This window comes from Xiphias gladius, chromosome 1 (genome assembly GCF_016859285.1).
Source record: "Xiphias gladius isolate SHS-SW01 ecotype Sanya breed wild chromosome 1, ASM1685928v1, whole genome shotgun sequence".
Classification (NCBI taxonomy): domain Eukaryota; kingdom Metazoa; phylum Chordata; class Actinopteri; order Istiophoriformes; family Xiphiidae; genus Xiphias; species Xiphias gladius.
In genome coordinates this window covers 13,214,546-13,241,791 of record NC_053400.1, presented here as the reverse complement: position 1 = coordinate 13,241,791, position 27,246 = coordinate 13,214,546, and the positions used below count along the sequence as shown (strand labels likewise).

The 27,246-nt window shown below is 40.0% G+C and overlaps 1 protein-coding gene across 1 annotated transcript in view; it reads left to right on the top strand.

Moving 5' to 3' along the window:
* The window catches only part of tln2a (talin 2a), a 91,850-nt gene that overhangs the window by 14,113 nt on the left and 50,491 nt on the right, over positions 1 to 27,246 (top strand). The window contains exons 2-4 of the mRNA XM_040126853.1: positions 9,017 to 9,064; positions 26,157 to 26,328; positions 27,150 to 27,246. The exon at positions 27,150 to 27,246 is cut by the window's right edge and continues 1 nt beyond it. Coding sequence (XP_039982787.1) covers positions 26,193 to 26,328; positions 27,150 to 27,246 — 233 coding nt within the window. The 5' untranslated portion in view covers positions 9,017 to 9,064; positions 26,157 to 26,192. The remainder of the gene's footprint in view (positions 1 to 9,016; positions 9,065 to 26,156; positions 26,329 to 27,149) is intronic.

The following is a 27,246-nucleotide window of genomic DNA, read 5'->3' as shown; positions in this document are numbered from 1 at the left end:
AACCTTTTAACCCTGAACCACAGTCAGCTTCTCTGTAAACCTCATGCAGGATAGATGGAGGAAAGCAGGGCAATGAGTGTTTGATAGGAAGTGATATTTAAAACGTTAATTTGACAGCTTGCATTGGTTTGGTCTTTTTTTCACAATTTTTTTTTGACTTGGGGTTTATGTGTTTTCTGCTATTTGAATATGTATCCTAAGGTATAAGAAAAGTTGATTCAGATCCATGTAGAAGTCCTCTACTTTTTTTTAATTTGGTGGATCTTTTTGATGTTTTTTTTTCTATTTGTAAAACAACAAAAACGGAAAAGGCTTGAACATCTTTGATCTTTACTGAACTGCATTTGATGGTGTCATTGTGGCCCAGTCTGCTGTGTGACATCCCATAACCATGGTTAAAGTTTAGCCTCTCTTCCCTCAGCTCTCTGTTTTCTGTCAAGGCTGCTCTCCACAGCTCTTGTGATCGTGTTAGAGGACATGACCTGCCTTTTGGGTCAAACATTTTAAGGGAATTCTGCATGGCAGCAATACTTCCAGGGACGGGTGCTGGTTAATGAGTAACTAAAAGGAAATGGGTGATAATGCGCAACAAGTAAATCCTTTCAGCTGGAAACTCTGGCCATAATGTCTAGTGAAATGATCAACAGCCTCAAAATCTTGTTAATTTATCCCGAAAAAAGTGTGCATGCTAGCATTCTCAGTTAATGGTCTGTTTTTATGCTCAGTAAATTTCAATTCTCTCCAAAATTGTAATGTTTCACGTTGGCTTATTGTCACAATTGAATTACCAGCAAATGTTGAGCAGGCGCATGCTTTTTGTCATTTACAGTTATTATTTAGGCTGCTCAGTGGATGGTAAGTGGGGCTGACTCGCTGTCATTTTATTTACTGCTACAGAGGAGAGCAACATTGTAAATGCAATTTCCTTGGACTACTAGTGCAGAAAAAGCAGCTTCAGAAAGCAATCACTTGAAATGATGTGTAAATTTGTTTAAGGCTATAAAGAACAGCTCAGTTAGTTCCCAGATTTCCAATTTTGTGTTTCCTTCGGCACAGTGTCTTTCAGCCCCAGTGTCTCTTTATACTCTTATACCACTGTAGCTTTCAGGTTTTATGCCTGCCCAGGCCAGTCTTCCCTAACTATGTGGTATGAAAATAAGTTGCCCAGAAAAAATCTTTAATGCAGAACCCTGCACTGATGTTCTGCTCTAAAAGCAATTGACTGCAGACTCTTCCAGCTAACCTGGACAAGAAATAGTGTTTTTCACCTTTATAGGCTTGTCAGAGTCTCTATGAAACACTCTCACTTCATCTTGTGTCACATTAGTTTACAGTGTTCAGCCAAAGAGCAATGACACACACACACAGTCTCAAGCACATGCACATTCACTGAGGGGCCCACTCAAAAGCTAAAAAACTGTAAACAACATGTTTATCACAAATGTAAACACATTGTTGCTTATCTGCCCCATTCCATTCATGGAAATGGGAGTCGGGCTGAACGGGGACGAGGGTCTGTGTAATTGAATTAGTAACTGTGTAACACCCCCCCCTTTTTGTGGAAGGGCAGGACTAATCATTAAGAATCTCTGCCCTCCCAAGAGAGGGTCGAATGGTTGCCTTGTATAGAAGAGAGACGAGAGGGGCTCTGTCTGGTGTGTGTGTGTGTGTGTGTTTGTGTGTGTCTGTTTTTGTCTGGGTGCATCTGTTCCTATTTTTGTGTGTAAATGTGGCTGTGTGGTGTTTGATTTCTAGAGATTGTCCATACCTTGACCAGATTAAATGGTACGTCTGGAAACAGGGCTCCTGACCCCTTAACATTAACTGTGTGTGAAAATGTGTGTCTGTCTGTGTGTGTGTGTCTGTGTGTGCGCGTGCGCATGTGCGTTCGCATGTGATGCAAAGCAACAGCTGTTCTCCAGATGTCCTCAACCCCCTCACCCCAAAAAAGGGGAAAAGAGAACTAATGAAAGAGAATCCAAACCCCAAAGAGGTATAGATGAGGCTCAGGGAATATTTACTGTATTTATGTATTTATTTATTAGCGACATTTGGTGGTTATTCATATATATTATGAGTGCACATGGATTTTTTTCATAATTGAAATAACTAAATGATTCGTCAGTTAGTCAATAAACAGAGAAATAATTGCAACTATTTTGATGATCAATTAATTGTTTAAGTATTTTTCAAGCAAAGGCACCAAACATTCCCTTGTTCCAAATTCTCAAATATGAGAATTTGCTGCTTCTCCTTTATTTTATATGTTTAGAAACTGAATATCTTTGCGTTTGAACAAAAAAAACAAGGTGTTTGATAAGTTCTGATGGGCATTTATGCCATTTTATAACATTTTATAGACCAAATGATTAAACAGTTAATCAAAAAAATAATCTCAAGATTAATTGATAAAGCAAATTCATTTTAGATATTTTACACACACAATTATTACAGTCTGTGTGATATCAACTAGGTCCAAGTTAGACAGCAAATATATTTGTGTTTATTCTGTTGGATACAAAAAAAAAAATCAGAAAACTGGAGACAGTTACACAGGAACAATTTCTTCTGTAGAAAATGATTCCAAATAAAACTGTCACTCTGCTCCCTGTTTACATCAGTTAATTTCAGTAAGTTCAGTAATTGCAGTGACAAGACTCGGTTTGTAAAAGTTTTCCGCCTGCCATGCTGTTATCCTGGGTACCTCTGTGTACAATGACGCAGCATACAGAAGAAAAAGACAGAGATCATGATCACTGAATGACTAGTCTGTAATCTTCTTTAGGGTATAACCCCCTGGTCCTTGAGACTCAGTTCCTCACAGTCTCTACCACTCACACATGCACAAACACAGCAAGAGCAGATGGTTAGTGTTTATGAAGATGGAGGCATTATTGTTATTGTGCAGTGCTGGGTTCTGGTGAAAACTGGTGTCATTAGCTTTAAATTTGTTGAATCTCTTTCTCTGTCTGTGACTTTAGTGAAGGTCTAGCTGATATCTGCTCTGAAATGTTACATTATCTGCCTCACACATGTGCTGGGAAATCTGAATGTTTGCACTTTATATTTTGCATGTTTACCAGGTATTATGTAAATTACTTAGTACTGCTGCACTGGTGCCAAATTTAACATTCCTCTTCTATCCCTACTTTTCTGTAAGTCTAATTTTTCTAGATGGTAATACACTCTTTATGATCAGTGCAGTTCTAGACAGGGTAATGAGTCCCCTGCCACAAAAAGACCCCCCCCCCAAGATGCCATGGACCCATTTATCTAATTGCATATCTGGTCTTGCTACTTATCCATGAGAGTGGTGGAAGATAACAGACAGTTAGTTAGTGGACTTTGGTCAGTCTGCGCTGCAAGGCTGAGCTGTGATGTTTGTCACAGCTCAGATGTTTTAGGTCCTTTAATCCCCTGGTATGGATAACTAGAAAGTAGCAGCATGATCCTGAGTTTGTTTTTCTCTTGGTGTTACTCCTTAAAACCCTTTAAGAGCTGAATTTTTCAGCCCTCTCTGTGATTTAGAGGAGTTGTTAATTGCTTTTTAGGTTGCGGTGTTCGGTTTCATTGATGCCGTTCTTGTGAAGCTGGTAGAGGAGAGGTGTGCTGATGTTGGGGGAATGAAATGATTGGATTGTCGTTGATTCTACAGTTCAATGCCCCAAGGACGTGGTTACAGAGAAAGTTATTTCCCAGCAGAATGACTGCACCGAGCCAGTTGCCAGACTAATGTGTACTAAATTAAGGGATGATTTGACTAGATCCAAAATTTGGATGGATTTCAGACAATAATAAGCTTGATTTCACATGAGGAGGGAATGTATTTCAAAGTTCTTCGGCCTAGAAGAACTTTGCAAATTAATGCACTACTTTCCCAGAAGTAGTGCATTAATTTGAAATTTTATGACAGTTACAATTTGCAATTGGTTTTGATGTGTAAAAAAAATGAGTCCAACTTGTAAAGATGACACTTTTTGGTTTTAGATTTATTTATTTAAATTTTTGAACAGAGTCAGGCTAGCTGTTTCCTCATGCTACCAGTCTTCATGCTAAGATGAGCTAACTGTCTCATGCCTATACCTTTATATTTGATTGACAGAAAAGAGAGTGGTATCGATCCTCTGATCTAACTCTCTGCAAGGAAGAGGATACGTGTGATTCCCAAAGTTTCAAAGTATTCCTTTAAGAGGAGCAAGTTTGTATACAAATCTTTGTGCCAGTCTCCAGAGAGTTTAGGGGGAAAATGTGGATGGGAATGAGTAATGCTTTCCTCTCAGTGAACAGCTGCCATTGATCTTTGAGGTGGCTTACGGCGAGAACAGCGTAGCACCCAGCCCCGATTTGTTATAGTGGAGCTGCTCATTGGCAAACACTGTGTGTATGATAAATCCGGTTATTATAATGAATTCAGATTTATGTTTTTGCTTGATGGCTGAAATGTTTGTTTAATGTGCTCAGATGCTGTATTTTGTTTTATCGCCACACACTCCCACCCTCATGCACTGATAAACACGCCTTCGCTAAAAATATGAGTTGCCACTTCGAACTGTGTGTAATCCAGCTGTGTTAGTGGTGTGAGATGTTGAGATGTCATAGTGGGCAGATTTATTAAAGCTTCATTTTTGGGGCCGGAGTAAGGTGTTTCCCAGGCTCCATATTGTCTGACCTGTCCCCATTCTGTCTTCCTCTGCATTGTGTGATTAATGAAACTGCAGGACAGATGGAACAATGAAGTCTCCAGTGGCATATTGTGCTTCCAAAGATTGCCAGTGGCAATGTGTACGTGTGCCCCACCTCTGAAAACCCCAGGGAACCAGAGAAGTTTCCCCACTCATTCAGTTTTTCAGCAGCCTTTTTTTTTTTTTTTTTTTTTTTTGACTATAACAGATTTGATAAGAGTTAATCTAACACAATATGCTGATATTAATTTTGTTTTTCAAGCACAAGTACTACTGGTATCGAAGTTCTCTCTCGCCCCTAGGTGGTGTTTCCTAAACTAAGCATGTTGAACTTTGCTCAAAGCAAATCCCCCTCAGGCTCAGAAAGAAAAATTACAGGAATGCAAATGTCTCTCAAGTTGTGTCAGATAAGGTTTCTCTCTCCTCAAGCGTGTTTTGTTTAATTCGGTTGGTCACGTTTGTTTTCCTGGAGGCAAAAGGCCTCCATTGTCACCTCATTTTCAGCTCTTTCCAGGGATTCCTTTGCCATTGTGTCACTGTTTGATCTGTGAGAAAGTTTCACTCTAATGTTTTGAGGTGGGTCTAATATAATGTATAATATCAGCTCCTGTTATTTGGCAGTAGCGTTTGACTTGCAATGATATAATTTTAAGTAACACTGGATCACGCATCTTGCTACTTTGCCATTTTAAGCAAACTGATTCCTTGAAAAGTCAATGCCTGTTTTCTTTCAAAATAAAGGGGAACTCCACTGATTTTATACATCAAAGTCTGTTTACAAGTCATGGGGAGTACTAACGCTGTAGGTGCAACCACTTAATTCAAATCAGTCTCACAAAAATCAGTCTCTTACAATCAGTCTCAATTGATTTAAAGGACCACCATGTAGGATTTAAAATTAGTATAATAATAAATAAATAATAATTATAATAATAATAATAATAATAATAATATGGCAACAACAACAATCACGACTTTTTATTAAAATATAAAGGGGTTATTAAACACTGAAAGTATCTGACATTAATATGCAATAATTTAGCATCAATTAACACAGTCTTGTAACTAACTTTGCCCAGATGTCAGTTATCACACTTGAAAGTAACCAGATGTGTGTTATAAAGTTGTATAAAGCCTTTTGTCACCCCTGAGGAAGCTACGCAAAGTTTGATAAATAGCCTCAAGTGATGTCATTTGATTCAGCATTGGTAAGGGCCAAAGACTGCACATTTGGATAAAAAACAAAAAAATCTTGGAGGCGGAGTTACAACTTAGTGAGTTTACCAGACATCTGTGTGTGAGGCTAGTGGCTTGAGGCTTAGATATTAGGTACTACAAGGATAACCCACCGGAATCTCCAGCCGGTTTTACAGGTTTGAGGGCTGATGATATACATTTTGCCAGTTAGAGTGAGATCATCCAACTGAGAAACTGTAAACACCTCTGCTCACGAGTCGATATGCCTGTGCACTAAATGGAAACAGAATTGCACGCTGCGATTGAATGCGATTAGTGTGGCTTTCCTCAACCTCACTCCCTTTAATCATCGTACTTTAATGAAATACTGTAAATTAATGGAGCCTCTCATTTTTTGACCTCGTCAGTGGAATTTGAAAAAGCGAGACATTGTGTGAATCAGTTACCTCCCAGTAAGAAACCTAAAACCTTTTCCTGCCCCCTGCGAATGTCAGCGAGTCAATGACGCTCAAGGGACTGGTTGCTGCTGCTAGCTGCCTGAGCTGAGGCTGAGCTCCGAGGGAGCGTGATGAGTAAGCAGGTAATCGGAAGCCGGATAGAGATCGTTAGCGGGTTAGGGCGCCGGCCAGTGTTTGCTTTCACCAGAATGCAGCTGTTTGGATTTGACCCTCTAACGTTACATTGTTTGGAATTCTTTGCTCCTGGATGGATTAAGACGCTGCAGACTTGTTTTCCGGTGAAAAATACTTAATCCTGTCACACTTGTGCTGCGTGTGAAGACACGACTTTACCTGTGCCTAGGTTTGCATGGCTGATGCATTATTGCTCATAGCACGTCTTGTTGTGTGTTCCTGTGTGTGTTGGTGTAACTACAGTGCGTGCAAAACCTCCCCGGGGAGAGAGGACCTGCACGACAGTGAGTGCCTGCTGTGTGTTGCCTCTCCTCCTTCAAAGATCCACCTTGAGAGTGTCTCTCACTTGTCCCCTATCTGTCTCCAGCCTGTCAGTGGAGCTGCTGCAGCTCATGTCATTAACTCTGGCTGTGTGCAGCCTGGACAGGTGTAATAACCCACATTGCCTTCTGTGAAATATTCTGGTTGTCCTGCTAGGGGTTATTCTGGTCCAGAACATTTGGAAACTTTAACTGCAGCAAAATACCACATATACCAACCTGACTGCAGACCGTGCTATACTTTACCACATGTGACATTGTCACTGTTGTTTTATAGGCGTTTTATATGTAATTGGTGTTTTCCCTGTATGCTCATTAGAATATAGTATGCTAGAATGATATTTAGCAGACAGTATTCTATGATTAAAATCTAAATCAGTTTGAAAGAGAGCAGTTCAAAAGAGCCACAATTTCAGTTACACAATAACACATACTAACAATGTCTTAACAAGATGTAAGAGGTGAAAGAATTATTTTGTAACCATTGATTTTGCTGGCTAGCCAGCTTTAGCTTATTACCATTAATGTTTACTCAGAGCTACTAGTTGGTGAGCAGGAGTGAGAATTGTGGAGTTAAAGTTCTAAGCATTTCATATCACTGTTCCAAATTTTGCTGTCAAAATGTAAAATTTAATGTCAATCAACAAGAAATAGCCAGACAGTTTACTTTATTTAACAGTTTACTTTATTTAACTAACTATTTTTCTTCCTGGCAATAATTATGATAATGATGATGATGATGATACTGAAATATAAATAACCTAAATTTGTCATTGTTAGTGCAATGTTTTTTTTTTGTTTCCTGCAGTACGAGGCACATGTTCCATAATGCTGAACTGATTCAGAAGGAATCAGTGCTACTGCTGTAGCCACTATCATGCAGCCTAATTAGCTGTAAAGTTTGGCCGTGGTGATGTTGTCTCCCACCTTTAATATTACTGAGACCAAGCTCCTATTTAGTCTTTACGTTTCTCTACAGCTGCACAGTAAGGAAAGTCCAGTTAGAATGTATGGTTGACAACGAAATGGTTATGTGTTAGGGAAATAAAGCATCAAGTTATTTCTTTTAATGTTTGTATTTTGTTTCTGCATATTATCCATGGAGAGAGATTTGTCAGCCTGTAGCAGGAAGGTTTGGGCAGCCTCTATTCGCCCCCATAGTGAACGAAAAAGTAGCTTTCAACAAACGACACTCTCAGTGTTTGGTGCAAAATGTTTAGAATTGACGCCCGACCCAAGAGGCTCTGCTCCTAACAGTTTGTGATGCATGCTGTCAGTTGAGACCATTAAAGCCCCACAGCTGTTTATTTCTATATGCTGCCCTGTCGTTGTCATAACATTGCGTGTTCGGAGCAGGTCTCAGTGTTTTGAACACAGTAAGATGTTTTTTTTAAAGCTGCTGTACCTTAAGCGCAATAAGTTGCAACAAACAGATGGTTTGAATTTGATGGAGGTTCATGTAGTTGATAAGCACAACTAACAAATGCCTTGACATCCTGTACAAATATCCTTTTACAAAATGTTAGAGTAAATATTTGCACTGGGCAAGTTCAAGTTCAACCACCAGTACCAAGTTAGAAACTGCCCATTATTTGAAATGGGAACGTGACTGATATTTTTTCATTGTAGGTACCACACCAGGTGCCCTGTAAACAAACTTGAGCATATATAATGTGTTGAATTATTTAAAAATGCAATTATAATATGATATTTCAATATTTAATCATTTATATGCCTCCCATACTGTACTTTCCTGTCTGCTTAGAAAAACATTATTTGCATATTTAGTGGAGCTCTTCATTTTGGCACTGAGATATTCAGGGGGAAAGAAACTGAACTGTGATACCTTTGCTGTATTTTACTTTTTAGAATTTGCATTAATATACTGAACCAGCTGTAATTGTCTCCTTATTCTCAACAGCAAGCTTCTAACTATTTTGCACGTCTTCATTTTCTTTTGCCATGAGTGTATCTTATCCGCACACGCTGCCTCATATGGCATAGCCAGTTACAAATATCTAAAAATATAGTGCTGGGCATTTTGTGCCTGGAGATCTCTGTGGAGCAGTAACGCTCGTATGTGAATCCATTTCTTACATTTGAAGGAAATTTGTAATGATCTTTGTATGGAAACCTACATATTCTGTACGTTTGTCTCATAAATGTCCCCCATTTGTCTTTTCAGCTGTGAAGATCAGTAGACATCCAAGGCTGCATTTCCCTCAGCAATAAGGTAAGAAGCTGATGGCAAAGACATGGAGGCATGTTAATCATCCTTTAACGCGGGACAGAATGTAAAAATGCCTGTGGACTGTCAGTTTCAATGCAACTTCAGACATGCATGTGTGTACTTTCATTACTACATATGATGTGCAGCAACACTTTTGCATGAAGGAGAAGTAGCCGAAAATGAGAAATCACACGATTGAATAACTGTAATAGAAACATTGCACTTTGAATGTCATGATGTAGAGGATTGTGTCAACACAAACTTGTAGCCATTGAGACTGTTTCTGTATCTTCCAGCTCACAGGAATTTATATATATATCCTGTAAATGTTCTTGGTAGTTGGGCACCATTATTTATGGCTGGTAGCACACTGTAACGCTGTACCAAGCTCTACTGGAGACATACTGCTTGCTACCTTGCGTCAATGTCAATGGAGGTGTACTATCGTAATTGTATGCTCTGTCATGTGTGCCACATGTTTGTCTTGGCGAGTCTTATCACAATAAGGGGCAGTTTGCAGCTGCCAGGAAGGCATCTGGAAGCAGAGAGTCAACAAGTAAAAGCCGGGAAGATTTTTTTCATGGAAGTTTTCATCCTACAGTCTCTTTGCTATACTCCGCAGCTCTTGATTGTAGCAACAGCAGCAGCAGCTGCTACAGCTTCTCTGTGTTTTCTTGCACGTAAAGTTTGATGTTTTGTCCGTTTCCTTCCTTTTTTGATTCACTTTCTGCACAAACACAGTGAAAGCAGCACTTCACCTGCATAACCATCATGAAATATACTTTCATTCCTGGGAGCTGTTGAAACTAAACCATCTCCTTTCTTTGTGTGTGTGTTTGTGTGTGTGTTTACACAAAAAGGCTGAGTGTGTGTGAGCCAAACACACCTGTTTTAAAGCCGCTTGCCAGGTGCTCTGTATCTATTACTATTTGATCTCTTCTTTGGAGGCTAAAGAAGCTGCTAATTACGTTCAGAAAATTGATGGAAGTCCATAGAATTTGTAAACTAAATGTGTATTTGTGTGTGTGCACCTCCATACGCATCTGTATCTCTCCAGGATACAATGATGTACATTTTCAAGCTGAGCCAATGAGCTGCTTTCAGAGGGCAATTAACTGGCAGCCACTCACTGTAGCCATGTCCCACTCCACAAATGAGCTTACATTTGCTGTGTGTTGTAGTTTTTCCAACGATTAATGAGCTCTCATGTTGACTTGTCTCATGCCATGCTTCAACGAGCAGCCAAATCTCGACTCAATCAGATGTGCATTGAGTCTTAAGCTAATATAAAGGGTAAGACTACAGGTTAAAAACAGACCTCATAACCTTGTGAGGTTTCTGCTGGACAACAACAGACGGTTTGTTGTTTTTCAGGCTTTGTTCACCTTGTATCGCGACCTTATTTGAGTATTATTGAAGTTTTGAACAGTTTTTTGCTTTGCCCCTACATCTGTCGTCGTTATGCTCAAGTGGTGTCGTCCCAGCCTCAGCCAACTGTCCACTGCCTAGCTGTTGTATGTTGACAAATCTGAGCTGTTTGCTCACGGCTGATTAGTCAAGCATGGGCTGAGCTTATGAAACTGTGGTGGGACAAAACACTGGTCTACAGTATGGAGCAGCTTTTGTTGCCTAAATGAACCAGTGCTAGATAACCGTCTTTCACAAAGAAAAAAAGGGTTTTGCAGAAAAACATTTTTTCTTCCTATATACGTTTTCCATATTTCATACTTTTGGTCATCCTGGATAATTTTGTCAGCTTTCACATATTATTTTTGCTTTTGTTCATTAATGAATAACCCATAGTATACTTTGGAAGCACATTTTTCTTAACTGGCTGCTTTACTTTTTTATTCAGGATGTTGGTGTCAATGTATGGGCAAGGAAGCAGTCTGAGCTATCAGCAAGACAGCTTTCTTTGTATATCTAGGCCATTTTGAAGGCAATTCAGTTACTCTCAGACATGCTGTAGCACCTCATTTAATTTTTTGGCATGTATAAATGACTAAGAGCTATGGTATTGATTGGACAGCTCCAAACCTAATGTTGTTATTTATCAACATTAACAGTAGTTGATTTTTTGTTGCAGCCATCATTTTAGGTTTATTTTCTCAGCCAAAAAGGAATAAAACATTTAACTGGAATTGGCATGTCTTTTTTTCTCTAGTTATGGTGAGAATAATTACTATATAAGCAGGAGTTTTACATTTCAAACATTCCAACTTTTCCACATGGCCTAGCCTTAAATAGTTGTTCTTATTTGATTTTTTTTTTTTTTTGGGGGGGTGTAATGTCAGCCACTCACTTGCCAACTAGATCAACTAATTGTATAGACCTTTAAGTGAAACTAAATAGCTTGGCTGTGTTTTTACTTAAGACAGCAGTGTCTTGCTGAGGTGAAGTTGGCTGAAGAGTTACATTTACAGTCTGACCAATCTCATGTTTGGACGTTCCTCACAGAGAATGTATTCCTCTGGATCTGGGCCAGTTGGCCCCACTCAGGATCAACTCTGCAGTAACTCCACAAACTGGGACTGCACCCAGATTCAATCTCACCTTGTTACAAGAAAATTGTGATCAGTGTAGCAGACTGTTGCACAATTATTTCATCATTATGAATACTTTTTTTATAGGATATGTAGTCTTAATTGTTGTCATGATAGACATTTAAGACCGTATATAAAACCAGACTTTAAATATCCCCTACTGCAGTGTGTTGAGCTGTGGCTTGAAACCCACTATACATAAGGAATAATGTGCATTTATTGCAGCATTTTGCTTATTGTACAGTATCTGTATCTGTAGCACTGCATTAAATACCTTGCAGCTGTGGTTGATGCAGACTTTATTCATAGTGGTGACTGTAAAGGCAGAGGTCGCATCTGACTCTGACCAGATGTTGTGGAATTACTGAGTCAGCATTATTTATTGGCAGTGTTGTGTTACCTGCAGTTCATAAAGGTTCTTAATAATTTTATTTTCATGGAAAGTCACCTGAGAGCTCGAAGGAAGGAGTACTATTGTATATCCAGGGGTCGACCCATGATCGGGTGTTACTGTTAAAATTGCCACAGTTGTGTGCACAACAACAAGCAATCAGCATCTGATTTAGAAGTAAGATTATGGTGCAGCTCAACTGTGTCATCCATTGTTTTGTGTCACGAATCCCAGCTGACTGCAGCCTCTTGTGTTCGTGAGAAGTACAAACTTTTACAGCCATCTTTGACCCAAAATCTATTATTAATAGATTTTGGGTCAAGTATTCACTGCTATCCCAATCAGTCAGACAAAAGTGTAATTTAATTCTGTATCACCTGGCAAACCAATGATTTACTGCAGGTCCTGGTTGGAAGTGAAATGTCAGTGATGGCAGGAGAAGTAAGCTTTGGGGGTGCGGTGTGACTAATCATTCAGTCTGTCAACTTGCCCCTCATTTATTTTATGAGAACTGGTCTCAGTGGCTCTTACTAAGCTTGGAAAATGACTGGCTCTTGACGACATCTTAGCCCGATGTCTTCCACCCTACCTCTGCATTCCTTCCACTGATAGACATTTTACTGGTAAGCAGTGACTTGCTGGTTGGGGGTAGTAGGGTGGTGTGGCCGGAGGTGGGGTGACTGAGGCCAGCGCCACAGCAGCTGCCTGGTGCAGTCACAGTGAATCACCTGTTTTTCCAGGCAGAGTGGCTGTGCTGTCGGGAGAGTTGCATAATCCCAACTTCATCACTGCCAAATAGAACAGGCCTCGGTGTACAGAAAATCGTTGGCTTACTTGGCATTCAAATCAAGGCGGCTATCATGGGTCTCCCCTTTTGGATCCTTTTTTTTTTTTTTTTACTATTCTCGAATGATACCTGTGTTTATAATGTGTGTTTTCTCAGGATTAATTAAAACAGGCTGAAGTCCAGTCCTGATATTTTTACAGTGAGGCGGCTGAAATTTCATGATACTGTTCAATAAATTTGACCCCTTTCACACCAACAAAATCAAGAAGGTCCATGCACTTATTTGTTGTTAACCTTTGAATGCTGATCTTGGACTAAAAGCCCCTGAAATCTTATATGATTCCTAAAAACTGGCCAATATTGGCGCGGTATTGATCAAACCACAGTCATTTCCTTTTTTCAAAATGTGCAATATTTGATATGCAAATATGATTCACCCATATACTGTAGTATTCAAATCAGAGATTACTTTAGAAGTTAGTGGGCTATATCTAATCTAAAAATCTAAACCAAGCAAAATATTGGTCTGAGGCCAGAATTATCCCTGGCCTTTAACTAAAACAGCCACACCCACAAGAAACACCAGAAACAGCAGACCAAAGCATAGAGATCATTTGGATCTTTAGTACACAGCAGGTTCTATTCGTTCCCTATCTTTTTATGATTTTCCCATGTAACTTTAGGACTTAGGAGGGTACAGATGACCAAAAATGCCACAAGACCATAAATAACCTTACAAACAGGGTGGATAAGGGAGATATTTTTGTACTTCAAAAATATATCTAGTACTTCAAAATTGTACTTAAGTACAGTGCTTGATTAATGTACTTAGGTTCTATCCATGCAAAGTTTTTCAGTTATTTACACAGTTCTTTTTTAAGGGTGGGAAATTGGGCCCCAATAACCCACCCTTCATACCCAATTCTAGCAAATGAAATGTCTCTTTTTTGACCCATTTTATAACGTTTTTAGGGAGGAAACATGCTCACAACATTGGTTTATGTCTGCCTGTCTTTTTAGACCCTGCAATGCTGGAAATGACAAATGTGCCGTGAGTCACATTTTATGTAAGCTCTAACTGGCAGGGTGGTCTGTGTCTGGTTTGGTGACTCTTGCATTTCTGTGTCACTGGATATTACTCAATGTTCTTAAAAGTGAGTGCAGTTAGAGAGAATCTGTGCTGTCATGTGAGATCTGAATCAAAGTATGTCAGAGAGAAAGTGCTTTGTAGAGAACTGACTAATGCATCCGTCTATATTGTCCTATATGTGGTCTCTATTACATCACAAAATTGCAGGAAAACTTGGTTGGCCCTTGTTTTGACAAGTGATAACAATAAACCTGTAATTAATAATATAATAATAAACCTGCATTTTTGCCGCACCTATGTCAGCATCCTGCAGCTCCATGGTACGGGGGTGAAACCGACTTGGTGTGGATTTATTACTGCACGAAATGTTAGTTTTAATAGCGTGCACATTCGACATTATCAGCACTTTAGTGGAAGACTTGACACTGTTGCGGAGTGCTGCTTCGGCAAGATGCAGCCCTACAGATTCCTGTATTAGAGAGAAAGTAAAGAAGTAACATTTGAGAGTAAAGCATTTAATGCATTGACAATATATTTGCCCCGGGCAGAAGTGAAGATAGCCCAACTTGGCTCGTTACTAGTCGTTTTGCCATGGTCTTAATGCTCGCTAGTTGTGTATTTGAAGTAGGCATGCTGTTGTGACAGCAAAGGGCTGTGTGTGGATGATTAAACTTTTGGAGCCGATTGCAGGTTTTCACCTGGAACGTATGTGTCATTCAGTAGATAACTGTGTATGTTTTTGGTGCTACACACGGAGCTTCTTTTTCTTACTGTGACAACCACTGCGGCATCATTGCACCGTGAGGGTATGATGTTTTGATCCTCTATCATGACCAGAGGCAACATGTAACAGCCGGTTTGGATCAAGAATAATGGAGTAAGGCAATACTGTTGTACAGTTGTTCAAAAAATTCCCCATGTACAAATTCAAAGGTATTAAGAACCTCAGGGTTTCAGTTTTCTACCTTACCACTTCTTTTCTGTAGGGAGTTGGAGTTGCTCTCATAGTTTGTTTTGAGTTTCAGTGACATACTTGTTTGTCATACTAGGCTGATCAATACTCTGCCAGTCCTCCTATGCAAGTGTGTAGGCCCTTTTCTAATGAAAGCTCAGGAAATGATTCATTTATTCATTCTCAGCTGTGAGTCTGTTAAATGTGCAAGGAAAGCTTGTTCACGATGCTTTCAGGAGCTACGAATCCAACCAAAAGAAATCACTTAGCCTGTGCTTTAGACCAAGACCAACCATTGTCGGAATGTAGCTTTAGAGGCTTTGCACCTAGACAAAAATTTCACCGGTAAACACTTAAATGATATGACTTACTTGATGGCATAAAACGAGCATTATACGAGCAAGATACTGAATATCAGTGGAAAATATCAGCCAGAAGCAGCTCTGATCCACAAATATACCAAGCTGCAAGTTTCAGTTGAACTGTAGAGTTTTCTCATTTCCATGCCTTATAAAACGGATCAGATATTTAGTAAGGCCACAGCCAGCCTCTGTAACCATGGCAACTGGTATTTGAACACATCCTCAAGCAGCAATAGAGTTGTCAGAGTAATGTTTAAGGATGAATCCCTGTTCTAAATAGAAAACAAAAGCTGTTGTCTTTTAAGAGAAAACTGAAACGTGGGATTGGGGGAAGGTTGTAATACAGGATTAACTCTGAGTGGTGGCTCATAAATGCGTAGTCTCATATAGCCCCCCATAGTTTTCAAGTGCCCATCAAAGTTGATAACTGTGTGACATATTGTGCCAAAGGAAGGAGGGCTGATGGTGGTTTGGTTTCAGATTTCAAATTGATTCTCTCTTCTGCTTAAGAGGCTGAATTGATCCTAGGTCCATCCCTCTCATGGTTTTCAATCTTAGAAACACTAAGATTGAAAACCATGCATCAGTTTTTTTTTTGTTTTTCTTTTTTGCATCAATTTTTGTTCCCTTTTATGGCCACATAAAAACCCAACAAAAATGTAATGTAACAGTAACTTGCCTCACTGACATGTGACCCTGTACCATATTAAGTTGAACGAGACTTTACCAAAAAGCTCTGTTTTGTTTAAGAGGGAGAGTGTTGGACAACTGTTTGCCACTTCTCTTCTCAGCATGAAACCCGACACCTGCGTCGATGCTGCTGCCGACAGAGATGCATCACCTGTCTGCCTCAACCATTTGCCAGGCTCTGTCTCCCACCCTCTCTCCCCCTCTCTCTCTCTCAATCACACTCATACACACGCCTACAAATGCGCACACACACAAAGACACGGGCAGGCAACAGACACCACCACCAACCAGGTGGATAATTATCATGACAGGCTGTATTTCTCACATGTAGCTTCCTTTTCAAGTAGGTGTGTGTTTGTGTAAATGTGTGTCAGAGCTGCCTTGTGCCATAGTGAAGAGCAGTTAAGCCCTGGGTTTATTTTTTTGTTCAGCTGTAAATATTTGTATTCCGTCTGACATGTAAGCTGCTGTAGAAAAAAAAAAAAAAAGGTAAAAAGACAGTAGTTTGTATGGTCATCATGCACGTAACATTTTTATTCTAATCCCCAGTCTGGTCTTATGCCAATTTAAAAGTAAAAAACAAAAACCTGTTTCCTCTGATACTCTGATAAATTTTCATTGACAAGTTAACTTTTAAAACCTGATGCTTTCATGCACGGTCTTCCAAATTCATTCCTGTAGACTCTCTTTGCAGTATACGCTCTCTGTCAGATCTGAAAAGACTTAGAACATTCAATCAGCCCGCTTTCATTTGCACAAAATAAATTGGACTTGGACATGAGCCTGCGTGAACCACATCAGGAGCAGGAGTCACTGCCTGACTCGAATGCACTTAGAAAAGGCAGTGATCTTCGGTCAGTTCCTCACCCTGTATTTTCTTGTGACTCCGGAGTCACAAGTGCACTCTTTTAACCTCCTGGCCGTCGCTGCCACCCTGTTCAGCCTGCTGCATGATGATGACCTCACTCTGAACTGTGCCAGCTCGCCCATGTGTGACTAAGACTGTATGCTTTAGATCGGTTCCATTTCTGTCTGATGAATAGACGGAGGTAATCTCCAATGTTTTGTTTACACGGTATTTGCATGGACATGACGACGGCGGTGCTAAAACCTGGTTTAGTCGCGGCTGAGTAGAAAAGGTTGGCTTGGTCCAGATGTGCATCTAATTGGTAAACAGTTTGAAACAGACTCATCATTGATTAATAGTCAAGACTTCCAACCCTATGTCTATATGTGGGAGGATGTCTCTGCAGTTGAGGAAATACTGACATGCAAGCCATCAGCTGTGCGTGGGGCTCTAATAAGAACGCAATACTCGGCAAGTGTTTGGGAGGGTAGTGTCTTTTTTGAAGCTTGTACAAAATATTAACACAAGAACAGAAATATAGGGAATGGATTGGGGTAACGATAGTGGCAACGTCCTGCTTGTTATTCCTGCCTCTGGAGCTGCAGAGTCTGGATCTGTAACTGTAAACCATGATCCTACTCAACATGCGCTGCTTTAATAAATATTTGCATCGTTTCACAGGGTAGGGACAAACAAACTTCAGGTTGGAGGACTCTCGTTTTAAAGCAAAAATGGGCTGAACCATTACCAAGTCGGCTGGAGACAGCTTAGCATTAACATTAGCTTACTCTAGCTAGAGCTGATTAAAATCTGCTCGTGACAGTCAACCAACATGTCATGTCAGCCAACAAAATCCACATTCGACTAGAATTGAGAAGCCTGCTTTTTTTTTTTTTTTTTTTGCAGTTATGACAACTTTCTCCATTAGTGGTTTTAAGTTTAAGGTAAAGTTAAGAGACTTCATTCATCTTACCCAAGGAAATTAAAATGTAACCGCAAAGAGGAATTACAAAATTTTTACTGTGAAGAGATTTTTCTCGTGTTGCATTGCATAAATTCAAAATCAGCGTAACTCCATTTGAACTCAACATGATTCCTTTAGCCCGCTCGAGCAAATCCACTTTTTCTGATTCTGGATAAATTAATTCCCTCATAATAACTCAACTAGACACACTCTGGATGGTAACGATGAAGCCTTACAAGCTCTACATTGCACAGACTATTATTATTATTATTTTTATTGACAGTGCATATGTAATAGACAGCTCATAGTATGCAACATCTTCCGGGAGCAAAGTAGTCTCCCCACCATGTGCATTTGTAAGTCAGGAATAAGATTTGGGGGGCCTGTGTCACAGTAAGGTTCAAGAGCAAAAGATTCTATCTTTGTATTTGTTTTTCACAGATTTTGGTAGCAGACATCTCTAATTTAAACTTCATCTTGTTTTATCTATATTATCTATGTATCTGTATTAGAGCACTGGAAATGGAGTTTCTATACAGCCAGATTCATTTTGAAAAAAACATGATTGAGTTTCAAGCACTCCTCATACTCACTACATCTACCGAGGCCATTTGTGGTGTCAGAGTGAGAGCCACTGTCATATAAGGTTGTGTTGTCTTGTACATGTGCCTTTTTCCATTACAGGAAAAATATGTGATTTAACTGGAAATCAGAAAACAATGTCTTTATCTGCCACATCTCTGGAGGCAATAAGTTTCTGAATTAAATAGAAAGCTGCTCAGGGGTAAACCAAAGAAAGCAGATGGACTAATTAGCATGTCTTTGTTAGCCCAGTTTGGCCCTGTTGGCTGAACTAGGGTATCGAGATGCTCTGGCCAAATATTGAATATTTTCCCTGGTCCAGAACTCCTCTAGGATTGCCCTGTTTGACTTGTTGGCTTTTCTAATATTGGATTAGAGGGCATGTTACTGTAATAGGCCCTTGGCATTCCCAGCAGGCACTGCTCTGCCTCATTGATCTATCGAACAATAGCCACATGTTCCAGTGCTCGCTCTCATTTTCCTTTTATCTCATGAGCTTTTGTCTGACTCTTAGGCTGGCAGTTTTCTCTAAATGAAATCGACTCCTGTGCATGCACAATGGCAAAATGTAACCTGTTTACCTCTCACTCTTTGGTGCTCTCTGTGCAATGCCTATTGCCTCCTCTGGTGTGATGTCTTATTTACTATGTATGTGTCAAAGCCTTTGTTTCTGAGCTACTGAATCAAACAATCCAATGATTAACACAGTAAATCTCTGAGTGAGACCTCTGTATGTCTGTGCAAATCCTCTTTAGCGGGAAGAGGAGACAAAACAGTACCAACTCATCAAGGGTCTCCGCAATTGGAAAATAAATATACACATACAGTTATGCAGCATTCACGTTTATGTAGTTTGAGATAGGTTCAGTTCTCCTTCTGTGACTCTGACCTCCTCCAAAATGACACATCTAGGGTGACTTCACCTTTGCTCCAGGCCACTCTGTTGTGAAAGAGTAGAACAAGTACAGTATCATCTTTCCTAGTGGCCCCACCACCACAATGTCTTTGGCAGCAGGTATATGTACATCTCCATTGTGTGGTGTCTTTTGCGGGGTTCATATGATACGAGGCTAAAAAGGACCTTCAGGGCTCAGCTGCTTGAGTACAGCTGACTCTCTCCATGATAATAAGCAATGCTTTCTCTTAACTGTACTTAACATGTACTGAAGGGCAGCTGAACTGTGGGGCTCTTCATCAAGTTAAAGTTTAGTTTGACAAAAACAGGATTAAGAGTCTACAGCCATGCTAGCAGCACTGTGAGGCTGTACTTAGGCACACCGGTACTTTGGGTTAAATGCTACTGTCACCATGCAACCATGGTCACAGTGTAAGTGCCAACATGTTAGCAGGCATAATGTTTGTGGATATTTGGTCATAACCCAAATACCTCCCCTGACCCATTAGGGGGTCAGGAGATCAAATCCTCTGAGGGATTTGATCCTCTAGGGACGATGAATTCATGTACCAGATTTCAAGGCAATCCATCCTAAAGTTGCCGAGCCATTTCAACAACAATCAATAATGTCATCCAGCCAGTGGTGCAAGAGTAAAGAGTCAAGAGATCACCATAGTTGTTAGGATTCATCCTATGGTGACCATGAATTTCTGTACAATATTTCATGGCAATCCATCAAGTAGATGTTGAGATATTTCACTGAATAAGTGAAAACTTTGACCTGCGGGGGGTACTAGAGATAAATTCAGAGGATTACCAATCCATTTGAGGGACATTGAATATATGTAGTAAATTTTGTCTCTAGTGGTTAGTAGTAAGATATTTCACTGAACCACAACTTTCAATCTTATGATGGCGCCAGAGGAGACATCAGGGGATCACCAAAGTCATCAGGATTCATCCTCTGGGAACCATGAATGTCTGCACAGAATTTCTTCGTAATTCATCAAGTAGATGTTGAGATAGTTTAGTCTAGACCAAAGTGGTGGACCGATAGACCAAGCAACCAAGAGACAGACAGACACTGCCATCCTTAGAGCCATGCCAGTTGCTTGCTTTTCCACGGGCTTTAAACCACATCTCATCAGCATGGAGTCTGCTCACTTGTCATTATGTGGCCTAAGTATTGGATGTAATGAATTTGTTTACATATTGAATGAGTGCTAGTCACCGTGTGCAATAATGTATTCCTGAATACCCATATTCATTATTTAACAAAGGCCAGTCCACTATGATTGAACTGGTCCTGAATTAGTTTCTGTTGTTGTTGGTGTAAACCACATGGAAAATGTTTCAGCAGTGTGGTACTGTTGAATATTCCTTGTTATGTGAGCCTGCAGTACATCAAAGGAGTGTAGGTGTAACTGGTGCATTGGGGTTTAAAGTCAGAAGGGGGAGGGATGCTTTGTGCTTATGTATTACAGCGTGGGAGCGTACAGTGTATTAATGATTATGGACTTGTATGTTCTCTGTCTGTGTGTGTTATATGTCCATGCATTTGTGGCTCAGTAGATTCATCTTTTATTCTGGTGACTCCTTTTGCTGTAACTCAGGGTTTTTGCTTTTATTTAATTTTTAAATTTTGGATGTAAAAACTGCATTCATTTGTTATGACTGACAGGAAAGTGATGACGTTGTGGAGGGTATCTCTTCTCCCTCTCTGGGGGCAGGAGTTAGCGTTGATGGTGAGGAGCAAAGCTGAAAGGTAGGCAAGTAAAGCAGACAGATAAAGCCACAGACCGACAGCATCCTGGTGCAGCAGGTGGATGAATTGTACGGTCACATAAAGCAGGCAGGCAGGTAAATAAAGCATGCAGGCAAACAGACCTGCATCCAGATGGTTTTACCGGCATGGAGAGAGAGAAGACGACGAGAGTAGATGTAGCAGGCTGCGGTAGATGAGACTATGCAGCTGTAGCCATCACAGAAAATGTAGCTCTTCTTCGTCTCATCACATGGATTTCAAGCTGCAATTGGTGTAGCGTTTCTGATTTCTTTGTCTGTTCCTTGCAGTTTACAATTGTAAGTTCTGCTACTAAAACTTCTTTTGGCTCTGCATCTGCAATTTTATCAACTTATTAGAGTTAATTGAACTGAATGACTGTTAAGTTCATAAAATGCCAAACCCAGGATTGGATAATGCTGCCAATGTTTTTATATATTGAGTTATGGGATTAAAAGAATTTTTCCATTCAACATTTTCCAGTTGATTAACATTTGAACATGACTAATGAAATGCCATTCAAACGTAATTTTTAGCCACGCTAGCTGTGTGGCTTTACGGACAGCAGTGTTGGTAAGTCAGTCCACCACTTTGGTGATTCCTCAACAGTTTTAACGCAAAACTGATGACATTCCCATCGGCCTTACTCTGTACTGTTGGATTGTTCACTGACATAAATGTACTTGTAACCTGCAGTGCACAAAATGTCATGCCTCAACAAGTTGCATGCTGATAATAAACAATCCCGCACAGATTTTTTTTTAATGGACTATGGTAATTGTGCTGAGACTGATGCGAAAACGGAGAGAGATGTCTGTTAATTTGCATTAAGTCCATGCATGATTACTAAAATGGGTTTTTTACCGCTGTATGCACGCTGGAGCCATATTCCCACACTGGATTTTGTAGCAGCCTAATGAGTTGTTTGTACTCAAGTGTTTCAAGGGCTTTACCATCACATTTGATCTCAGCAAATCCTTCCTCATTGCAGGGAAGGGAAAATGTATGATAGGATTCTTTGGCGGTAATTCAGCTTCGATGGAGACTGTGCTTTGTCTTGTTGCAGGAGGAAGGAGAGATTTACCTTCACAAAGTAAAGAAGAGTTTGATGTTAAACAAGTTGAAAATGTTTTCAGCTTGTGTTTGTTTGAAACAAATCTGTCCTTACCGTGAATTCTTTGTTTGTGTGCAGTGAAGGAAATCACAATTCAGAGGATTCACATCTTACAGAGGCTCAACAGGGTCTAAGGAAGGATAAATGAACCATGCTGTGTGACATAACCAATAACAAAGAGGATTTTATGTGAGATGACTTAGTTTTTTTTTGAAAGCTTGGCCTTCAGTTTGCACACCTACATAATGATGAATTTCACTTGGCCCCCCAAATAGCCTGTGGCATCATTGTGCAAACATTGTGCTTATGCTTTGTCAGTTTTTAGCCCCACTACTAAGAGTGATTGGACTGTAAGGAATAGAAATGTTGGTCGATTGTTTTAATCAGCCGCGTAGTTGAAACTAATTAGGTATTGTTTGGGCTAATGGTCAAATTGGTTACCTGAGCTGAGTGAATATTTACATATTGATTTCATGTTTCATCTCAAATTTTCGTGTTTCTCTCTGGATTCCATGAAAAAGCCATAAAGCATATACCCCAAACATGTTGTTGTTTTTTTTTTGCACCTGTCAACACGCCCAACAGTGTTTTCACAGAGTTCTCCCTTGTCTCTCCCTCCAGGCTGCCTGTTCAACTCCTGCCTCACAACCTCAGATTTGTCAAACAGACAAATCCGAGGCATTACAAAGAAAGCAAAATCTACAAAGGACACTCTAAGGGCTACTTTGCAGAGCAGAATAAAGTTTTTTTTTTTTTTTTAATTTTATTTTTTTTACCCTTCTGTATGCCATTGTATATTGTCTCATTCAAAAGACCCTAAATGGGTGACAGAAAACATGATTCAAAGAAACCATTGTAAACAATGACAGAAAACTTGTTGGTCTTGGTCAACAACATGCTCATATGCATGCAGACATTAGAGCTGCACTGTCAGCTGTACCACCTCCTGGTCACATTATTGTTTTCAGCATGAGGCTTATGTGGACCTGATGGAGGGACATAGTTGCAAAAAGCAAGCCAGAAATTCATTAAACTTGAGCACTGCAGACCCGCTGGTTTCACATTACAAATACAATTACAGTGAAATGAAAAGGCATCTCAGAGTAGGGTGGATTGCAGCAAAGCTAGTCACGTTACAGATGTTGAACCACGATGTAGCATAATGTTAAAATCAATAAAAAGTGATTTCTGTGTTGGCGGTTACACGGCTGTAACTGAGCTTTCTCTGCAGTTCATATGCCGTAATCCAGCTGAGCCTGCTGGTGGTTCCACTGATAACCGTTTCATCATATTATTATTTTATCTTGCTCTGTCATCATTGCTTCCCCCTTATCTCTTTACTTCTTCCTGCTGTTTGTATGACCATTCTTCAGGCACAGAGAGGCCTGATGCTGCAGCGATTACAGTCTAAAAGAGGAATATCGCATTTTTTTTTGTAGTTTTGCACAGTGTGTTTGTGTAGGCAAACAAATATCACCCAAAGGTAGAAACCAGACCACCGAGGCTCCGGTGTGTGATCGAATCAACAGGAAAGTGGGTGGTGGTGGTGGTGGTGGTGGTTTGGGGGGAGGACTATAACCGTGACTCTGAAACAGATGCTGATGCTTTGTGGATTCGTACAATACACAATTTGTAGTATTTCAAAAATGTGTTCTTGTACTTGTAAATGACCCTAAGGATTGTCAGTGTTTCCACAAAGTCGCCTTTGTTGTTTTCATTCAGTGGATTAGCTTTTGGGGCTGGTCTTTGAAGGGCTTCAGCGAGAGTTTTGTCTGTTAGGTTTGTTCCTTTGAGAGAGAACTTCATTCTGACAAATTTAGCTTTAACAGCACATGATCACTATAACTGCGCATGAATGTTTTAGAATGACGGATTTGTCCTTTAAGGTCTGTTAGGCTTTGATAATGTGAATTACATCCAATTGTAAACAAAATGTTTGGCTTTGGTCAAACCTCTATTAACAGGAGCTTTGTGGAAGTGCTTGACTGATTTGAGACAGAGCCCAGAACAATAACTGAGAAATTTAAGGCTACAATGAAAAGTAGTGCACCAAAGGATGCAGTTATTAAGCCCAAACAAGATCAGAAATGTATTTGAATATTCTCAAAAAAATGTTAATGATCTGCTTCAAAGGCATCTTAGAAAGACTGCCTAAAATGTTGTTTTTGGTTTGTTGATATTGTATTTAAGCAAGTGCATATATATCCTTAAATAATGTCTAGTTGTATTGATACCAGCATTAGCTTCAGGATACTGCAGGGGAGTGCCAACATGGTGTGCCAGGCAAACACCGTCGCTCCTGTATGTGAACAGATCTCACATAGGAACCAGATTCTGAACGTCTTAGTCAGGGTCAGAAGCCGGTGGAGCAGATGAGGGGCCGACTGTGTACTTCAGGCATGGCCAGGACTGACCTCTGACCTTTGACCATGCCCTGGCACAGAGGAGCCCTGTGTTCTCATTGATCCCAGACAGGAGGTGCCCTGTTGTGGCAGTCACAGCTCTTCTCCTTCTTTTTCCTGTATTTAGTCTTTGTGAATCACAGCTTCACTTAACCCAAACATCTACAAAATTCATATACTTTGATGTTTTTATTTATATTTAAACCACTTGGGAGCAGCGGAACAAAGCAGAACAAGTTGTGAACACAACATTTACATATTTTTTTTTTAGTTGATGTAGTGAACTTACACATTAGCAGTTAACCACACACAGACATATATATTATTTGGAGTTGTGTTTCAGGCCACCTGGTGATTGTAAGTGCAGTATTCACGCTATCTTTTAGCTCTATTTTTGGTCTCCACTGTGCTCACCATCTAGTCTCTGTCTGTCTGCTGCAGTAGTGTACAGTGGGTTTTAAAGCTTTTACGCTGAAAACGACACTAAAGGAGTGAGAGTGAACAAAAACAGTAAATTGCGGTCTGGGCAGCGAAACAATGAGCTGAAACTATAAAGCTGCATAAAGCAGAGGGCAGCTGCAGATTGAGCTGATAATACACTGTAGGTTTATCACTGGCAGCGTCCCCTCTCACACTATCACACTGTTTTCAAATTGTCATTGGATACATTGTTATTGTAAAAATATTGATTATAGCCATATTGATTATAGTTTTCAACCTATAATAAACGATTTAAGTGGAATTTAGATTTTATTCGGTGAGACATGTGGATTACATAACCATGAAAAGATGAGGTAGTTGGCTGACAGCTATACTTTTTTTTTTTTTGCCCCCCAGTGTGTTGTTCAGGATATTTTTATGTTTAACTTTATATGTAGTAAGAGAATATGTAGCAAGCTGTTAGTTTAATGGTGGAGTACCCGTGCTGACTTTATCTTGAGAATATAACAAGCTGGAAATTGCTTTGCTGCCTGTGTATATGTGAGAATGATAATGTTTGTTCAGGCTCTCGTCGATGTTTTTGATACTGGTGAAGAAACAGATTTTAGAAGTGTGGTGTTTAAACAGTGGGTTGCACAATATGAAAAAGATTGTGCTGAATTGCCTCTCCACTTCCAGTTGTTGTGGACCTGCTTTGTTGCTTTATTTTTACCTTTAAAGTCTTTGGCCCAGATTATTCATAGACTATTCAGAGTCTTTGTCCCCAGCAGGGACCAGATGGGCCATTTTCAGAGAGTGATAAATTTGTTGTTGGTTCTTTCGGTTTATGAAACATAACAATGGCTTCGCTGTGCACAAATTAGCACTTTATTTACATTCATAAAATTTCATTGTTTACGGCGGTGCAAGGCAAAGAGATTTTTTTTGTGTGTGTGTGGAAGTTAAGAGCGGTTTTAGGTTGTGCTTTTTTTTTTTTAAGAGGGAAAATAAAAAAGATGTTATCAGTTTTATCAAGTGGATTAACTTAACTTTTAGTATATTCAAATTAAAACAAATGACAATGATCCCTTTTGCATGAGAAATGTGTATCAGACTATGAGTTTAAAGTGCATGTGCGCTCTCCAAAACAACAAAAACGACATTCTTCTCCTCCAACACTGGCTAATTTATCACTGTGCTCAAGTTGTGGATCTCCCAGACTTGTGCCATGCAATAAATTCTACCTCCTCTTTCTGTCCTTTTTTGTGTGCAGGTGTAGCTGCAGCCCCCACCCACACCGCCTGCCAAGATGGTGGCGTTGTCGCTGAAAATCTGCGTTCGCCAATGTAACGTTGTGAAAACAATGCAGTTTGAGCCCTCCACAGCCATCTACGATGCCTGTAGGATGATCAGAGAGAGAGTCCCTGAGGCTCAGACTGGACAGGGTGAGAATGATTTAAAAAAAAAAAAATGCCACAAGAAGGATGCTGGATGGGGAGTAACCTTTAAAAGAAACAGGGATGCAAAGGCATATTGCCAGAGTGACAGCCATAGGATTTCACCTAAATGTAGCTGCCTTCAGTTTGTAGGCTGGATCAACAGAGTTTACAGCTCATTTGCACTGTGACTGGTCCGGAGCCTTCACGGGTAAAGATGGAGATATTACTGATTCGAACTATGATCAGAGAAGCAGACGAAAATACAAGTTGGGTGTGTCATGGTTCAAATGGTCATGAAGTTAACATTTCTTCACAAAAAGTCTAATCTCATGTTGCATGTTAATCAACAACTTGACTGGTTTGGGAATGGATTTGTTGGGGGCTCACAAGCTAGTGCCAAGGCTTTCAGCGTGGGAATCAGTAAACAAAACAACAAGACATTATACAAAATTAAAGCAAATCTGTGTGCAGACTTTTAGTCTTAATTTGCCTACCCCTTATGAGACAGCTTTTTTAGTGTTTGTCATGAAAGATTCCAGTCATTCTTTTCTGTCGTGTAACATGTAATATTGTGTAATAAACTAATGCCAGGATCAGACCACCCAACTGCACCAGCATCAGCATTCCCATTTCGCTTCGCCATGTTTGCAGATGTGCACGAAGAGCGCTCGGTGCAACCGTTAACCAGCATCACAAAACACGTAACATTTGCAAATTAGGCGGGAGAGGGTAAAAAAAAGGTTTGGTAGTCTGATCCTGGCATAAGGAACAACCTTCACCACCAGCAGTGGTCTGTTAAATGTTGATATTTCTCCTCGCTGCTCCAGCTTCAGACTATGGTCTGTTTCTGTCTGATGAAGACCCCAGAAAAGGCATCTGGCTGGAGTCTGGAAGGACACTGGACTACTACATGCTCCGCAATGG